General features: G+C 51.9%; 1 protein-coding gene across 1 annotated transcript; it reads right to left on the bottom strand.

Annotated features, from left to right (window-relative positions):
- Positions 1-231: 231 nt before the first annotated feature.
- Positions 232-7,457, bottom strand: C1ql1 (complement C1q like 1). Its single transcript, XM_034507725.2, has 2 exons — positions 6,603-7,457; positions 232-877 (listed from the first exon to the last, which is right to left on the bottom strand). Exons 1-2 carry the CDS (start codon positions 7,197-7,199, stop codon positions 698-700), a joined length of 777 nt encoding a protein of 258 aa, XP_034363616.1. The 5' UTR covers positions 7,200-7,457; the 3' UTR covers positions 232-697.
- Between the last annotated feature and the right edge of the window lie 9,672 nt (positions 7,458-17,129).

The raw sequence follows: 17,129 nt of genomic DNA, 5'->3' as shown, positions 1-17,129 counted from the left end.
TTCAAAATGGCACTTAACCGCCATGGAAGATGCAACAGGATTGCTTCCCACTCCAGCTGCCCGCTTGGGCGGTGGTGAACACTAGATCTTTTGGCTCTTCCCTTCCTGGAGCAGCTAAGACTTCTGCATCTGGTTGCTTCCAGAAACTTTTACCATACACCTTGCCAGCCTAGAGGACAAGGTCCAGGGCGCCTCCTACAGATTTCCCCAGGGCACAGACTGAAATCCCCACGGGGTGAAAATGTTTTTATTATAGCTTTGGTCAGACCGGGTGCAGCTGTTCCAGGGTTTTGTGGGTGCTGGGAAGCTATCCAACCCCTAACCCACTCTTCCCCAAGGCAGGGTCACCCTGCAGGAAGCAACCGCGCCAACTCCCCGCCCCCCAGACTGGGGCTGGCTGGCAGGAGGGGGTAGGCAGTAAACAGTCCTATTGTACACATATACAGTGCAGGCTGGGACCAGGAAAGCAACCTGCCCCCCTCCCCCGGGCCGGAACTGCGTGCAGGAAGAGGGGAGCTTTGTGTTCCCCGGAGTAAAGATTGGGTGGTTGGACGCGGGCTAGGGGCAATTCAGCCTGGGAGGGTCGGCAGCCTGGGCCAGGCAATTTGAAAATGAGTAGGGAATGGGTTCTTGTTTGCCTCTCCCGAGAGGGGAGCCCAGGGATGAAGAGCCACGGATGGAAAGGGGTACCGGGGTCTCAATCCGAGTAGATGATGAAGCCAGAGAAAGTGCTGTATTTGTTGCTGTTGCCCCCGTGCGCTTTGCCTCCATCCAGCTTGATGAAGACCTCATCACCTGCGTCCAGATGCAGGATCACGCTGTTGCTGGCATAGTCGTAGTTCTGGTCTGCATCCTGGGCAATGGCACTGGCCCGCACCTAAGGGGGTAGGGTCGGGGGTGGGGTGGGGTGGGGGTGAAGGTGGGGATAGGGATGGGGAGTGGGGCAGTGTGAGAGGGGAAGGAGGTGAGGCAGCCACATGGTGAGGATCTGGAGGCCCTAACACCCAACTTTCCAGCCATTCAGGACCTTGGCTTGCTTTTCCCTGTCGTTCCACCCTACCCCTTTCTAATTATGCATAACATTCTTGAGAGCGGATATAGGACAGTCCTGGATTCTAGGGCGGGGCACATCTGGTCCGGAATTTGAAGTCCAGATGGAATGGTACTCTGTAACTCCTGCAGGTCTTACCATCTGCCTACTGCCCACCTCAGTGCCTGCACGGTGGCCCAGCTTGGAAGTCCTTCCGAGCATAGAGAGCTACATTGTATTACCGGAGATGCAAGATCTTCCCTGCTCCTTAGCATCCCTTCCCTCTTGCTTCAACAGAGACAGTGTTTTCATGTCTGTCACACCCACCAGCTCTCTCGTCAATGGATGGACAAAGGATACAGCTTGGCCACCAGACTGCTAGGAAGAAGCTCTCCCAGAACCAGGGTCTTTGGTCTTATCAAAGCTCATTCCAGGGTCTCTCTCACTGGAGCACTGAGACTTAAGGCCTGGTAATGCTTTCCCCACCTGGACTTAGATTGACCTCATTGCTCAAGGCCTCTGGGAGTTATAGCTATATCCCTGTGACTATTGCCCTGGCCAAAGGACTTGCAGCCCTTTCTGTCTCATCACAGGAGAGCAAAGAGGAAGGAGATGGAAAGACAGGAACTGAAACCTTCCATCTTCTGTGGTCCTTATCTTGAAGGGGGAGACAAGGACAGGAGGAAATGGGTCAAGGAAGTACTAGCATTGGGATTTGAAAGTTTCATTGACTTTTGGAGGCGCTGACTAGTTTTAAGACATCGGAGGGTGGGGGTGGGGGTGGGGGTAAGGTGTTGGTAGTTGAATTATCTGTGGACATTTCTGAGGCAACAAGAGAACTAAGCTTTAGGATCTAGGGTCTCCCTGAGTGATAGGATAAGGAACAGGAAGAGAGGAACTGGAGCGTTGGCTTAATGGTTAAGACCACTGGCTATTCTTCCAAAGGACCCAGGTTCAATTCCCAGCGTCTAGGTGACAGTTCACAACTGTCTGAAACTCCAGCTCCAGGGAGTCATAGCCTTCTTCTAGCCTCTGTAAGGCACCAGGCACACACATGATGCACAGACATATGTACGTGCAGGCAGAACACCCATACACATAAAATAATACATTTTTAAAAATTAAAAAAAAAAAAAAAAGCAGAAAGAGAAAAGCCATTCCTGGATTATGGCTTGCAGTGGGGAAGACTGGGGTTCTCAGGCGGGCTTCTGCACAGTCCCCTCTATCCCACTGTTTCCCTAAAGGCAGCTCCTGTAGCCCTCAAACAGAAGACTAATGTCTAGGCCAAACCCAAATCACAGCTGGCAAGGAGGGAAAGAGGGGAGAGGCGGGAAGCGTAACTGTGGATCTGCCTCACTAAAACAGCTGACTCAGCAGCACTGCTCCACCAAAGAGGGCCCAACTCATTTGAATGCAGCCCTCCCAACGCCCAATGTCCTTCCAGCCCCATCCCTTTTCTTAACCTCTTCCCACCGTGGACTGGACAGGTGTGGAATATACCCAGGAAACATCTTCTTAAAAAGTCGGGAGAAACCTTTGGTGAGATAGGTAGGACAGAGCCGACTCCTGCAAGCTGTCATTGAATCTCCACACCAAGAAATGTCATGTCTCCTCACAATAAATGTATAAACTCACATTTTAAAAGTGGGCCTGGCAGTAGAGGCGCACACCTTTAATTCCCTGCCCTCAGGAGGTGGATCGCCATGAGTTCTAGGCCAGACTGGTCTACAGAGTATAGACAAATGTCAGCCAAGATATACCTCAGCCAAAGATACACAGAAGAACCTCATCTCAGAAAAAAAAAATAAACAAGCAGGGAGGAAATAAGGCAGAGGGGCTCTGCTTATATAACCCTCGGTGTGTCCCATCTAACCACCGACACCGTTACAAAAGCCTTAGGATGATAAGGAAAAAAATTAAGTCTTGGTAGGGCTTTAAACCAGCAGAGAGGAGCTGAAAGCTAGCAGCTAACTTCTGTATTGTTCCCTGGGCCCCAATCCTGGTAGTATTTATTATTACACGTGCACTTCATTATCTTTGCTAATAAATTAGCACTAATAACAATTATTTTTATTACCCAGATTAATTTAGCCTTAACTCATCAAGACAGTGTGCATTCTAATAGCCAAATCCATTAGGACACAGTCATCCGTCAACAGGAATCTCCTGGTGATGTGACAGGCATCAGAACTATTATGTTTACGTTTATTATTTATTCATCACCATGATTGTTGCTGTAATTATCCTAATTATCCATGGAAGCAGCAAGAATTTATGCCCTTCCATCCTTAGGCAGTAGGGGATCCTGAAATGGAACCCAGGGGTCCCGATTCCCTATCCAAGATTTGAAGCAGTTGCATTCAGCTCCTCTTGGGAGCCCTAAGGAAGGATGGGGGAATCAAGGTTGCCATGGAAGCCAGAAAGCAGCCTGTGCTTCCTGTCAGGAGGGAGTGCCAAGAGGGGAAACTGAGGCAGTGGTATGACCATGGGAACTGAGCTGCCAGAGTATAGCTGGGAAAAGTGTTCCTGTCCCCAGTCCATGCTGGGGTCTTGGGTATGCAAGGATGGCTCCAAGAAGTTGCCAGCCTGGTTCATAGAGGACTGTCGACTCAGGTTTTACTTGGTCGATTCTATGCCAGGTACTAGGCTTTGTGCTGAGAATGGTCCCAGAATCTAGAGAGAATAGGTGGGTCTCTTTCCACCCTCCACGTGAGAAAATGATCCTCAGTATCAGCTGTCCTGAAACCCATTTTGTAGACCAAACCGGCCTTGAACTCACCGATATCTTCCTGGCTCTGCCTGCGGAGAGCTGGGATTAAAAGTGTGTGTCCTTCAGGAGGTTTTTTTTTTTTTTTTTTTTTTTTTCAGCACAGTCTTCAGTTTATGTGTCAGCCTTCGTCCTCCAATCTCTAATCCCCACGTAATATTCACCTCTCCATACCCCTCTCCCTGGAGAAAAAGCATACTGGCCACTGGCACGTCCTCATACAGCCTCTGCCTGAAGCCATGTTTATCAATTTGTGTCCACCCTGACCTGTCTCAACCATAGACATGGAGGTAGTTGTGGGCAACGCAGCTGCCCGTAACCTAGAACCCTTTCCCCAGGCTCCTCCTCCTAAGCACTAGGACCAGCAACCAACAAATTGGGAGTATTGTCTCAAAGCTATCCCTATGGATATGCATTGTGCTTTACACAGGGGTCCTTAGGCACCAGGCATGTGGCTGCCAGTCCCTTTCTCTACTCGTCTTAACCAGGGAAGGACCAAACCACAGATTGGAAACCTCTTTGCAAGCAGGAAAGTAGGAACTCAAAACCCATGGCAGCCTCTGATCCTGAAGGCATGCAAAGTGGTGTCCCCACCTCTGCCTCCATGAACTCTGCAGCCTGGCCATTCTTTCCTCTGCCTAGTTAAATGTCCTCAGACCTCAGAGCAGCCTTCCCCTACGTGTGGCCTTCTCCTTCCTCAGTGGTCTCTCCTAACCCGGTGAACACAGTCGACATCCCTTCCTTTCTGCCAAGTGGTTCTGAAACCGCTTTCTAGGGTAGGACCAACCCACCAAATCAGTCTCTCAGATGACACATTTGGAGACAGGAGTTGCCAGGTACATCCCCATCCCACCTTTAATGCAGTGTGTATTGAGTTAGTGTATGTTCACTGCTACTGTGCCCACGACATAAGCCATAAAGTCCTAGAATGGAAATGGACTTGGTGAGATTCAGCCAGCCTCTTGGACAATCTGGAAGAAGTCACAAAAGGCTGCAGACTCCATTGTTTTCTGGGTTATTTTTGTTGTTGTCATTTTGGGGGGGGTCATCTTGAGTACCTGTTAATGTGCTAAGTCTTTGAAACCCTAAAATATCCATCCAGTGAATCTCCGGTAGCCTGTGGTCCTTTCAGCTTGTAAACTCTCCACCAGGCTCTGACAGACTGCTGGGGTGGGGGTGGGAGGAGAAGAGGTTGGGGAATGTTTTGCCTCCAAGGGACTATAGCAAGTGGCCCCACTACAAGCACCTGCTATCTTGGGAGCCTCCTCATACCCTGTCGCTGGAGCCCTGCTGTGACGCCCTGTGGTGGCACAGAATCTAAGGGTCTAGTGACCTCTTAATCCCAGCAAGCCCCTAGTCACGGAAGCCTCCACTTTGGGCTAGTTCAAACTTTCTTTGCAGAAGGAAGACAGTCCATCAATGAAGGTGACATTGCTGCGTGCCTTATTGGTGATTAATAAGGGGACTTGTGGGGCTGTCTGCAGGAGCCTTTGCTAGATGCTGGAGCTGGAGCCTTCCCATTTGGTTAGGAACCAAGGACAAAGAGGAGAGACACCAGAAGCCTGATAGACACAAATGGGAGAGAGTCACAGCAATAGAGAAGGGGGGGGGGTGAGGTGGACCCAGAGAAGAGAGACAGAGATGAATGGCAGATTCCGGTAAGAAATGGTCAGAAGACAGAGAAAGAAGAGGCAGATACTATAGTGGGGACTGGGAGGACAAAAAAGAAGACAGACTTCCACAACAAGAGGCTTTCTGCCCATTCTCCTATCCCCAAACTTTGCAGATACCAAAGCAGGGTATGCTGCAGTGGGAGGAGTTCCGAGAAGATCTGGAGTCTCGATTGTAGGGCATTCCTTCCAACTTCCACTAGCCTACCCTCAGTTTTGACCCTGGCCTTGGCTAAAAAAAAAAAAAAAAAAAAAAAAAAAAAATAAGGTCATACTGACCACGCCCCCGGGGTGGGGCCCATGTAACCCAGAGGTGAGGGAGCAAGGAACCGACGGTGGGTGGTTCCAAGGACAACGCTGTGCATCCGTGTCTCAGACACGTGCACGCCAGCTCCCTGTCTTCTAGGATACTGGAGGAGCTATACCTGGAGACTTTAAGGAGGGCAGTTTCCACCACTCCGCCCCGCCTCTGGAGGAAACTTTTCCCCGGAGGCGCAGGATAGCTCTGATACTCTGGGAAAAGGTGGCGCATTCCAGGGGGCTTGCAAAGGGTGTTAGATCAGCTCAATGGTCCCTTCTCAAGGGCCGGGGATGTACTGCAGCTAAGGCTATTGGGCGCCGAACTCCCTCTGTCTTTGTGCGCAAAATATTTCCTGCAGCCCTCCCTCTCCTCCTGAGCGCACAGCCACTCGTCTTAGCGCCCTCCGGCGCGGAGCCTGCTTCTCCTTATCCGTGCCCTAGAGCAACCTTGCTGTTCCCTTAAAGCCAGTCGGCGTCAGCTTGAATCTTCGCTCTCAAGAGAAATCAGCCTGAATCAGCCTCCCAAGGGCCAAATCCCTAAGGACCGGCCCGTGAGCCCTAGAGCCCTGTGATCTGCCTACTTGGATTTATCTTTACGCATTTCCACTCCGCGGGTGCCCTGTAGCCTTTCCCTTAGAGCTCAAGCCCTAGGGCTGAAGACTCAGGGGTGCCTGCTAATTACAACCACTCTTCACGTGATAGTTAAGGGGGCCGCTTTAGGGTCTCCACCTACGCCTGCCTGATGTGCCTGTCGGCTCTGATCCAATACGCATTCTCCTGGGGGCTCCCTGGGTGCCCTGCCCCCAGGTCAGCCCCATGCCCCCTCATGGCCCACCTGGCCGTTCTTGCAGAGGTCTGCCCACATACTGGTGCCGTCGCCGCCGCGCATGAGGACGTGGTAGGTGAAAAAGTAGGTGCCAGGAATGTTGCATGTAAACTTGCCGCTGGCCGCATCGTAGTTGTTGCCTAGGTTGGTGACCACGTCGTCAAACTTGAGCACCTCGTAACCCTCATGAGGGTTCTTGAGGCCCGCGTAGAAGGCCACGCGTGGCACCGTGGTATAGGTGGCCGTGCTGATGGCGCCGCTGCCTCCCGAACCTGGCAGGCCAGGAGGGCCAGGCTTGCCTGGTTCACCCTTCTCCCCGGGCGGCCCCACAGGACCTGGAGGGCCCCGGTCTCCTGGAGGCCCCGGGGGACCCGGCTTGCCCGTGCGGCCCGGCTTCCCCTGGGGGCCCTGCACCAGCGTGGAGGGCGGGGGCGCACCGCTCTGCTCGCTCAGAGCGTCGCCGCCGTCGGACCGCGCGCCGGCGCCGGGGCCCCGCGCGGGATAGGGGTCGCACACCATGCGGCAGGTGCCTAGCATCTCATAGTGGCCGTCCGGGCCGCCGGAGCTCACCAGCACCGGGATGAGCACCACCAGCACGAGCAGCATCACCACGCCCGCGGCGGCTGCCAGCAGCGTCTTCCGGCCCGCGCGGAGCCTGGGGAGAGCCGGGCCACCCGGCCGCGCCGTCGGGGCAATGATGCCGGCAGGTAAGGGGCGCGGGCACGACGCCCGCGCTCAAGGGCGGTCCGGCGGGGCTGCGGGCATGGGGCCGGGGCCCGGGCGCCGCGCTGCGCTGCTTGCGCTGCGGAGCCCAGCAGCCGGCTCCAGCCTCGTGCTTCCCTCCCGCTGCGCTGCCCGACTGAACGCCGCGGCCGCCGCCGCCTCCTGCCTTGCGCCTAGCTCCTCCCGCCTTTCCTGGCTGGGGCCACTGCCTCCTCCGTTGGGCCCCGCCCACCCGCTCCGCGGGGCTCGGAGAGGGCGAGGGGTGGGGCTGCGGGCGGGACAGGCGCCTAATTGGGCCGCGGAAAGCCTCGAAGAGGGAGGGCGGGGCCTATGAGACTCTGGTGGGCACCACAGAGGGAGCTGGAGACTGAGGCTGGGAAATGGGGAAGGGGATAGAGTCAGGGAGAGGCAGAGAGCTCAGCATGGCATCGGGATAAATATCCCGAGGGTCAGTCCCGAGGAAAACCGTGACAGAGGGGCAAAGGACCACCACCTGCAAGAGGTCGAAGGATGCAACATTGTCCCTATCTCAGGGGACAAAGAGATGTTGCGGGGTGGGGGGGTGGGGGGGGCGTTACAGAGTGAGGAGCAAGAGAGTAGGACAAGAAAGAGGGACAGGATGCGGGCAGAAGTCTGGAAGGAAGACTAGGGAGGGGCGTTCCGGAGGCACCCAGGCCTAGCATCCAGATAGCCCGCCTGGATCCTTTGCTTTTAGGGTGCCCGGAGGAAATCTCTGAATTCTAATAGCAGCCTGACTTTTTATCTGATTCTAACTATATCAGGGGCATCCTCTCCCAGGTGGCAACGTCTTCAGCCCCTTCTTTTCCACTGCCCCAGGGGATATCTTCTAGGCTGTCTCTACCTGTGGCCTCTTCCCCAAGGCTTTCTGTCTGATCTCAGCTACTAGCTAGACAAGGGAGAAATAAGGACCCTGAGAAAACCGAGGAACCCCTCCCAGGTCACCTCTTAATGTAAACCAGTCCTGGGTAGTGCTGTATTTTCTAGCTGCCAAACCAGGGGGGTTAATCTCCTCTAGCCCCTTAGAGGACCCCCTAACTCTTACCCCATCAGGTTGTATGAGGCTCTCTTCTTCCTCTAGTGCAGGAAAGTGTTTAGGTTGCATAAACTGAAATGTGTCTGCTTCCATCAAAATATTTGTCATATTATGTTAGTCCCCGCTTAGGCTGTGTTCCTCCTTCACCCTCCTTTTTCCGAGGAGGAGGGCTATGTCTTTCCGAGGTCTCTGGTCACAATAAACAATGACACTCCAGTCTTATTCTTTTTGCCTGCAAGACTCCTCCCAGTTCACGCTCCAGCCGCCGGCCTCCCACTGTCCACTTGATTCTCTGACTCTTCCTACCTAAGACTGAGACTAAGGGACGCCAGAATAACCAATGGTAGGAGTGGGGGTGGGCAGGACGCTGCCCGAGAGGACCTTCCAAATACTAACCCGGGTCAGCATGAAGTCCATCACCAAGGAGGAGGGAGCTAAAACAAACTGCGTTGGATGCTTTGTATGTATGGTCACATGTGATCTTCACATCAATCTAGATGTAAAGCCCACCATTATTCTCGTTTTACAGATGGAGAACAGAGGCTTTGCGAACTTAAGAGATTTGCCCCAAGTCACGAAAGTAAGATATGGTGGAGATGGGATTCAAGCCTGCAGCCTTGCTCCTCGCTGTTTCAATCTCAACGCGACAGGGTCTCTGGGGCCTATTTATTATCGAAAGTGCAAGGTGATGCGAGCATGCCTTAGGGCCGCTACACTTCTCCAGGCAGACTCAGGCCGGGCAGCCCTCAGCTCTCAGCTGTCAGCGGCCTCCTGGTCCCTCGGGACAGTTTCTTAGGCATGATTCCCTTTAGAAGGACCGGGCTAGTAAGTGACCCGAGGGGCACTTGCACAGTCACGAGTATGATCTGTCCAGATCCCCAAATCTCCAAGATGCGCCCTCGAGCCCCTCGTCCCCTAGGCTGCTGGCGTTCGTTGGCTGCCCGAAGCCGTGACTTGGCGGGCGGGGAACCCACCAGTCTGCGGCAGCAGAGGAGGGGGCCGAAGGCTGCCACACACACCGTCCCCCCCGCCCCCTCTCCCCCGGTGCTCGCCCGGGCGTCCGAGAGGCGCGCTTGCCGCCGCACCGCGATCCGCCCCTCGCTCCCGAAAGCGCGCCCGCTCCCCTGGCGCTGTGTGGCGTCTCTGTCAGCCCAGCCGGATTCTCCCCGCTTCGCTGGAGTGGAAAATAACGGCTTCAAACTTTGCAGAAAGGAGCTGGTGCCAGCACTTTAATTAACAGCCATCTTGGCCTGTGAGCCTGAGCCACCGCCTTCTCCTCTGGGCTCCTCCCCTGGGCTCTCCCGGCCACGCCCAGGTCCCATAGGAGTCTATCTCTACCCCTGGCCCTCAGCAGCCCTTTACCAGAGAGATCAGGTCTGACCGATTGAGAAGGTGCTGCACTGACGGCTTCTCTCCATTTTAATTCGTAAAAACAAACAAACAAACAACTGCTCCAAGCTTTCTTCATTCTCAAAAGCCGGATCCAAGATTCTGGAATTAAAGAGCTAGGTGCCAATCTCACCTGGTGATTTTTAGATCAATAGCCTCGCCTCCATACCTCCAGTGCCCTCCTCCGGAAGAAGGGTGGTAATGGGGTATTAAATGAGATGTATGCATGTAGAGTGTCAGGCCTTAGTTGCTAACACAGTTGTGTCACCTCAAGCTTAAGGAAGTCCTCTCGCCACCCACCCTTGGCCTAAATTATGCAGTATTTCCCCCTGAAGACTGTTGTATTTAGACCAGGAGAAGAGGACAGAGGTGCACGCTTCTAGCTTTAGAGAATCATCTGAGAAAGTAATGGCTTCTGGAGCTCCGGCTCTCCAGCACTCCTATGTGTGTCTGTCAGTTTCCCCTCTCTAAGGTTTGTGATGGGTGTGTCGCAGGCATTCTTGTGCTCACATGTGTGTGCATGATATGTTCATGTGGGTATACATGCAATGTGCGCACATGTGGATGTCAGAGAACGACTTTGTGGGGTTGGATTTCTTTTTCCCACTTCTACATGGGTTTTCTATGTACACGGGTACATAGAGCCAGGCTCTAACTCAGGATGCCAGGCTTCCAAGGCAAATGCCTTTACTTAGCCATCTTAATGGCCTGCTTGCTTGCTTGCTTGCTTGCTTGCTTCCTTCCTTCCTTCCTTCCTTCCTTCCTTTCTTTCTCTCTCCCTCCGTCTCTCTTTCTTTCTCCCTTCCTTGCTTTCTTCCTCCCTTTCTTTCTCCCTCCTTCCCTCCCTTCCTTTCTTCTTCCTTTCTTCCTCCCTCCTCCCTCTCTCTTTCTCTCTTTCTTTCTCTCTTCTTTTTTTTTTCTTCCTTGAGACTGACTCTTGCCATGTAACCCAGGATGGCCTTAAACTCAGTCTTCCTGCCTAGAACCTTTGATTTCACTGGATCATCACCAGAACAACCTCTGGCTCTGGATTGTTTTTTGTTTTTCGAGACAGGGTTTCTCTGTGTAGCCCTGGCTGTCCTGGAACTTGCTCTGTAGACCAGGCTGGCCTCCAACAAAGAGATCTGCCTGCCTCTGCCTCCTGAGTACTGGGATTAAAGTGTGTCACCACAGCTAATACTAGGTGCTTAGGTGTTCAAGAAGGCCCTGAAGTAAGGCCTCTGCCAGAAGGATAGGCAGCGTCCTGCCATAGCTGGGCATTCTGCAGTAGTTGAAGGAGAAACTCTGCCTTTGATTTCTCTCTTCATGGTGGTCCTCAGCGCTGGGTGGGTTGCTCAGGGACGGCACAGGGAAAGGGGTACAGGGTTCCTAACTTAGGTATGTATGGCTGCGTGTAGGAAACCACTTAGCTGTTTCCCTGGTGTTTGGAGGTGCTCTGAATGAACGTGAGTGGGTGTAAATATGTAAGAGACCGTGTAGCAGTGTCTAGGGTGTGAGCGAGAGGGCTGAACCTTGACTCAGCAGCGGGCAGACCTGCGTTCAGCTGTTTTTGCTTTGGCCGGAGACACCTAGCTGGGTACTACAAGATGGTAGTGGTGATCTGCCCATGAAAACAGGGGAGGGAGGAGCACTGGTGGGAGACACAGACCGTAAGAAATCATAAATTGCAGCTAATGTGGGGTTTTACCCACTTACTAAATGCCAGAACTCACTCCAAGCACTTTATATGGATTCCTTTCTTTAAAAATAACAATTGATTATCATGGATATAAAGTTATATGTCTTCTTTATTATGTTGTGTGTGTGTGTGTGTGTGTGTGTGTATTTTGCCTGCATGTATGTCTGTGTACCACGTATGTTTCTATGGCCTGTGAAGGCCAGGAGAGGGCATCAAATACCTTGGAACTGGAGTTACAGATGTTTGTGACCAGCTACTGTATGGGTGCTGGAAATTGAACCCAGGTCCTCTGGAAGAGCAGCCAGTGCTTGTAAATGCTGAACCATTTCTCCAGCCCCTAATGTTTTTAAATGTCTTTATTTTTTTTATATAAATTCTTTCTATATAGCACCAGCTGTCCTGGAATTTGATATGTAGACCAGGCTGGCCTTGAACTCATAGAGACCCACTAGCTTCTGCCTTCTAAATGCAGGAATTAAAAGTGTACACCATCATGCCTTGCTATTATATGTCTCTGTAACAGAAACCTCTAGGCAGATATTGTTGTTTGCTCCGTTTTATGGCTAAGGGTCCAGATTCCAGTAGAGGTCTGTACTAGCATGGAGATGCACAGATGAAGATTGGCCAGCCGGGCAGTGGTGGCGCACGCCTTTAATCCCAGCATTTGGGAGGCAGAGGCAGGCAGATTTCTGAGTTCGAGGCCAGCCTGGTCTACAGAGTGAGTTCCAGGACAACAGCCAGGGCTACACAGAGAAACCCTGTCTCGGGGTAAAAAAAAAAAAAAAAAAAAAAAAAAAAAAAAAAAAAAAAAAAAGATTGGCTAGCCCACGAGGCTCTAGGGAAGCATTACAGAAAAGGCATCTTTTATTTTATTTGATCTTTTCGCACCTGTCCATCTACCCATTCATCTTTCTTCCATCCATTCTGTAGAACAATCTTAACTGACTAGGGGTCCAATTTATTACCACGGGACATAATGATGAGCAAGAAAAGGCTTCCGACCTCATGTAGTTTACGGCGTATCACTGGACTGCGGACTATTAAACAAGCAGCAGCTATTAAGCCTGACAGGCATGCTGCCTGGGAATGGTGAGAACGTGCGCCATCCACACAAGATTCTTCTGGAGGCGGAAAAGAGAAAAAACTTCCTGACCCAGGTGTTATTTAAATTAAGCCCTGAAAAGAGGAGATTGTGAGGTACCAGGGATGGTTGTCAGAGGTGTTGGGGGGTGGGGGGATAGAAAAGTTGTACAGCCAGAGGGAACAGCATGTGCTAAAGACAAAGCTCGTGAGGCCCTATAGGCTGTCACAGAGTTTACAGTTTATCCCAAGGCAATTACAAACTAGCACTGAAGGATGTGGAAAAAAGTATGATCAGAATTTTTGTGTGAGGATGATTACTCTGTTACTGTGGGGAGGGAAGAGCCGGGCAGTGGTGGCACACGCCTTTAATCCCAGCACTTGGGAGGCAGAGGCAGGCGGATTTCTGAGTTTGAGGCCAGCCTGGTCTACAGAGTGAGTTCCAGGACAGCCAGGGCTACACGGAGAAAAAAACCAAACCCCCCCCCCAAAAAAAAATATATATATATTAAATATATTAAAGGAAGCAGTTATGGTTCAGGTGAGACTGGGTAGTGACCTAACCTGGGCAGGCAAAAGGTACAACCGGTTAAGTTAGCAACTGACTAACTAAAAGGCTAGGGAGGGGGACAGAGGGAATCTTGAAATGTTATTAGAGAAATGTAGTATGGCACATGCTGTGACCATTGTCTGGGTACCAAGATGGACCAGGTGCTCTGAGTGCAGTCTCTTTACTGAATCCTTACTAGAAGTCTAAGGAATAAGTGTTGCCATCCCCACACGGAGGAGGACAGTGAGGGTCAGACAGGTTAAGCAACTTCTAAGAACCATGCAGCCAGTAAAAGAGAGAATCAGGACTGGGACACTGGTCTTCTTGAGCCAGATTTCCGCCCTTCGTCTCTCCACCCCTCCCAGGCACATCCCTGAGAGGGAAGACAAAGAGGACTTTAGGATCAAGGCCCAGATATATAAAAGGCACATTTTTGCTTTCTGGCCCTGAAGCTCTGGCTTGGGTTAGATAGGAAGATGGACAGCAGAGGCAGAGAATGGCTTAGAGACCCAGCTCGCTCGGCTACCAATGGGTATAGGGTGTTTAGGGAACTTTTTTCTTTTCTTTTTTCTTTCTTTCTTTTTTTTGAGACAAGGTATTTCTATCTAGCCCTGACTGTCCTGGAATTTGCTCTGTAGATGCGGCTGGCTTCAAATTCAAAGATCTGCTTGCTTCTGCCTCCCTGAAGGCATGCACCACTTTGCCCAGCTAGGACTTCCATTTATCCCTCTGAGCTGAGCAATTGTCCAGGAAAGTTCTGGAAGGCTGTGTTGCTCACAGTAAGGATATATCCCCTAGTGGTATCTATTAAAATATTTCCATTCCCACCATGACATTTTAATTTAGACATCTCCAGAGCTTTCATGAAAGGCTCTTCATAATTCAAGACTCCTCCCCCTTGGAGAAGAATGACATTGGGCCAGAAAGCACTGGGAGAATAGAATTTGAGTTGTGATTTGTGGGGGAGGGGTGCATACCTCAGTAGGCTGATCCAGGCTGGCTCTCAGAACTCTATCTTGACCCATCTCAGAGGCTGGGAAAAAGACCTCCTGCAGGTCCCTGTCTCCAGCCCTACCTCCCAAGGAGGACAGAGGGATCCGGGAATAAAAAACAAAGTTTCCAGGTTACTCACTGGCAGGTTTTCCTACACCCCTGTCATGAGAGGACCCTGGACCTCGGCTGGGGTGGGGGTGGGGAAGTTCCCCAGAGACCTGCCCAGCCCTGTGTATCCTGCTCACTCATGCCGATCAGTAGCTGTCGATCCCCATCCCAGAATCAACTCCAGGGAGGCAGCCCTCAAGAGGCCCTGGCTGAGGGTGGAGGAGAGCTGAGGGGAGGGGCCATCTCGCTCAGCCCCAGTCTGCATCTCCCAGCTGCATGTATAAGTGATGAGCCTCTGCAGGCGAACAGGAACCAATATAATAGCGGGTGCGTGGGGTCAGCTGGAGAGACAGATATCGGGGACGCAGGAGTGACAGGCAGTGCAATTATGCTGAGCCTCCTGCAAAGGCGACTGCAAAGACCCGTCTGGTCAGTGTGATCTGCAGACTCCCCTTAAGTTCCCCTCCACAGGCCTCTATTCTTCCAGCCTCACCGGAAAAGAGGGAGAAGGCAGGATAGAGAAGAAACTGGGACTCCTGAGCAACTCAAGAAGGGCTTCAGAGGTTTCTGGGTCTAAGGATGGGAGGCTCAGGGAGAAGGCTTTTTTCTTGTTCCCAAGAAGGATGACTTAAGACGAAGGATGACTTTCTCTTGCCTGCTGGGCAAGCCCTCTACCATTCAGCTCTATTCCTGATGTTATACCTTCAGCCCACATTTTAATTTTTTTTTATCTTGGGACAGGATCTTGCTAAAATTGCCCAAGCTAACCTTGAACTTACTATTCTCCCTAGCAGTTGGGAGCATCAGCCTGTGTTATCAAGCCCAACTCAAAAGCACCTCTCTCTTAAGGAAAACCCTCCCCGCTTGGCAACAGACACAGACCTTAGGATCTGAAAGTCTTAGAGACCTTTCCATTCACAGACAGGGAAACTGAGTCCCGGGAAGGAAGGATTGGTTTGTCCAAGGTTGCAGGGTCAGTCTGAGGAAGAACAATGGCAAGTCCCTGACACATTTTCCAAGATATCACCAGCCAGCAAGCAGCTCAAGAAGAGAAGAGGCAGACAGGACACCTGTGAGTGGTCCACACAGACCTCTGAGGATGATAGTGGAGGGTGGGTTTCAGGGTGGCAGCCGGGTGGGAGGCCTGAACCGATGGATGTAGCAGTATCTTTGGAGAGCCCAGGTCCAACAGGGTTGGAGGCAGCGTGGCCCTCCTCTTGGCTGTGTTCAGAATGGGTCTCATCTCGTTTTGAAGAGGGGGGCGGTATGAGGGCCGTGGAAATGAATCGTCTCAGCGGCAAAGCCGACAGACAAATGGAGCTGAGCAATGAATGGGCATATAGTACATGCTCATCAAATGAAGCCCTAAACAGGGATGCCTTCATGGACATGAAGTCTGTGTGGTGGTGTGAGCCCCGAATTCAGAATAGGCTTGACTTGAGTTTTGTTTGATGCTCTGTTCTCGCCACCCTGAAATCCCTGCCAGGTTTTGAACCAACACGATGTTTTCATTTCCCACTAGGCTCTGCAAAGAGTCTGGCTGGTCCTTCCCCTAAAGTAGAAATAGAGTTTTATCTTGGAGAGACTACACTGTTCCCTCCCTTCTCCAACACCACCCCAATATGCCAAAGTGGAGGGGGACACAGATCTAAGAAAAACGAGTATTTAGTGAGCTTCCTGGGGACTCCACCCTACCATGGCTGACCATGAATATAGTGGAAGAATTATTGACACAATGTCCTGGTAGCTTCAAGCTCATTGCATTGTGACTGCCTGTGTCCCACCCCTAGCCCAAGGCCAGGGATATACATGAAATGGGGGCACTGGACATTAGACTCCTGGTCCCAGCTGGAATTTTTTGTCCTTAGGGGAAATGAGATATAACCCCTCTGCTTTCTCCTCCCTTGGCCTCCTGCTGGGATAGAAGGGGTTGGTGTGTGTATGGTGGGGTGCTGGGAGATTAATTAGCAGCCATGCCAGGCAGCAGGCGGCAGGGTCCAACGTAGGCTGACTTTCCCTGCTGCAGATCCATGCTCTCTGGGAGAGGCACTAGCCGGCTGCTTTGGGCTCTGGCTCAGCTATTTTAGGAATATTCTTAACCCTTCCAGAGCCGCTGCCATCGCCAGATCTCTCTTCCAGAACACAGGCCAGCTCCAGATTGTCCCTCCTTTCTGTCCCTCCACCCCCAGCCTCTGCTCTTCCTCCCTACAAGTTGAGAAGGGTCAGGGCTGAGTTTTGCCAAAGAAAACTCCTGGCTCCTGAATCCTGTTCTCTGTGCTTTACCTATCCGAAGTTCTGGACTACCGAAAGTGATCCCTCTGAGGATTTTCTCAGCTCTTCTCATCTTATTAGCCGGGAACCAAATTCTGGTCCCATTAGAGCAGGAAAGGAGCCCCCTTCTCTTCTTAAAAAATGAGGAATGGTTAGACCTGGATGCCAGAGAGTAAGATGAGAAACCCCTGGGCCCTCTGTACCCTCTGGCAGAGCACAGCCCTGTCTGCTTGTAGAAGTCCAGTTGGGTGACTCATACAAGCAGCCAGGAACCCTCAGAGTCACCGTGTCCTCTCATGCCTACTTTTAAATGTTTCTTTTCACTACAGGGCCCTTGAAAACACCTAAGAAGTACAGGCATCATCTGGGCAAGGCTAAAGGGGAGAGGGGCTCACCAGTCAGAAGTGTGAAATCGTAGACAGCCGTATTGGATCCATACTGGATTCCTTTGAACCGGATGGCCTGGAGCATTTGAGAACTGAGATATCAGATCTTGAGCACATGCCTTCCGCCACTAAGAGCTGCAGTCTGCCATTCCGTGCTTGTGGGAACATGGGGGATGCAAGCTCGGTGTGGTGACCATGCCTTTGTTCCCAACACTTATTAGGCAGAAGCAGGCAGGTTTCTGGGAGTTGGAGGCTAGCCCAGTTTACATAGCAAACTCTAGTTTGGGCAGAAAAAAATAATGGG

Source organism: Arvicanthis niloticus, chromosome 6 (assembly GCF_011762505.2).
Source record: "Arvicanthis niloticus isolate mArvNil1 chromosome 6, mArvNil1.pat.X, whole genome shotgun sequence".
Taxonomy (NCBI): domain Eukaryota; kingdom Metazoa; phylum Chordata; class Mammalia; order Rodentia; family Muridae; genus Arvicanthis; species Arvicanthis niloticus.
This window is presented reverse-complemented; position numbering and strand designations above follow the sequence as displayed.

Excerpts from the sequence above, each read along its gene's own strand:
- C1ql1 (XM_034507725.2), bottom strand. The coding sequence starts at position 7,199 with ATGCTGCTCGTGCTGGTGGTGCTCATCCCGGTGCTGGTGAGCTCCGGC. Across the intron at positions 878-6,602 it reads ACCTCTGCAAGAACGGCCAG|GTGCGGGCCAGTGCCATTGC; the intron begins GTGGGCCATGAG and ends CTACCCCCTTAG.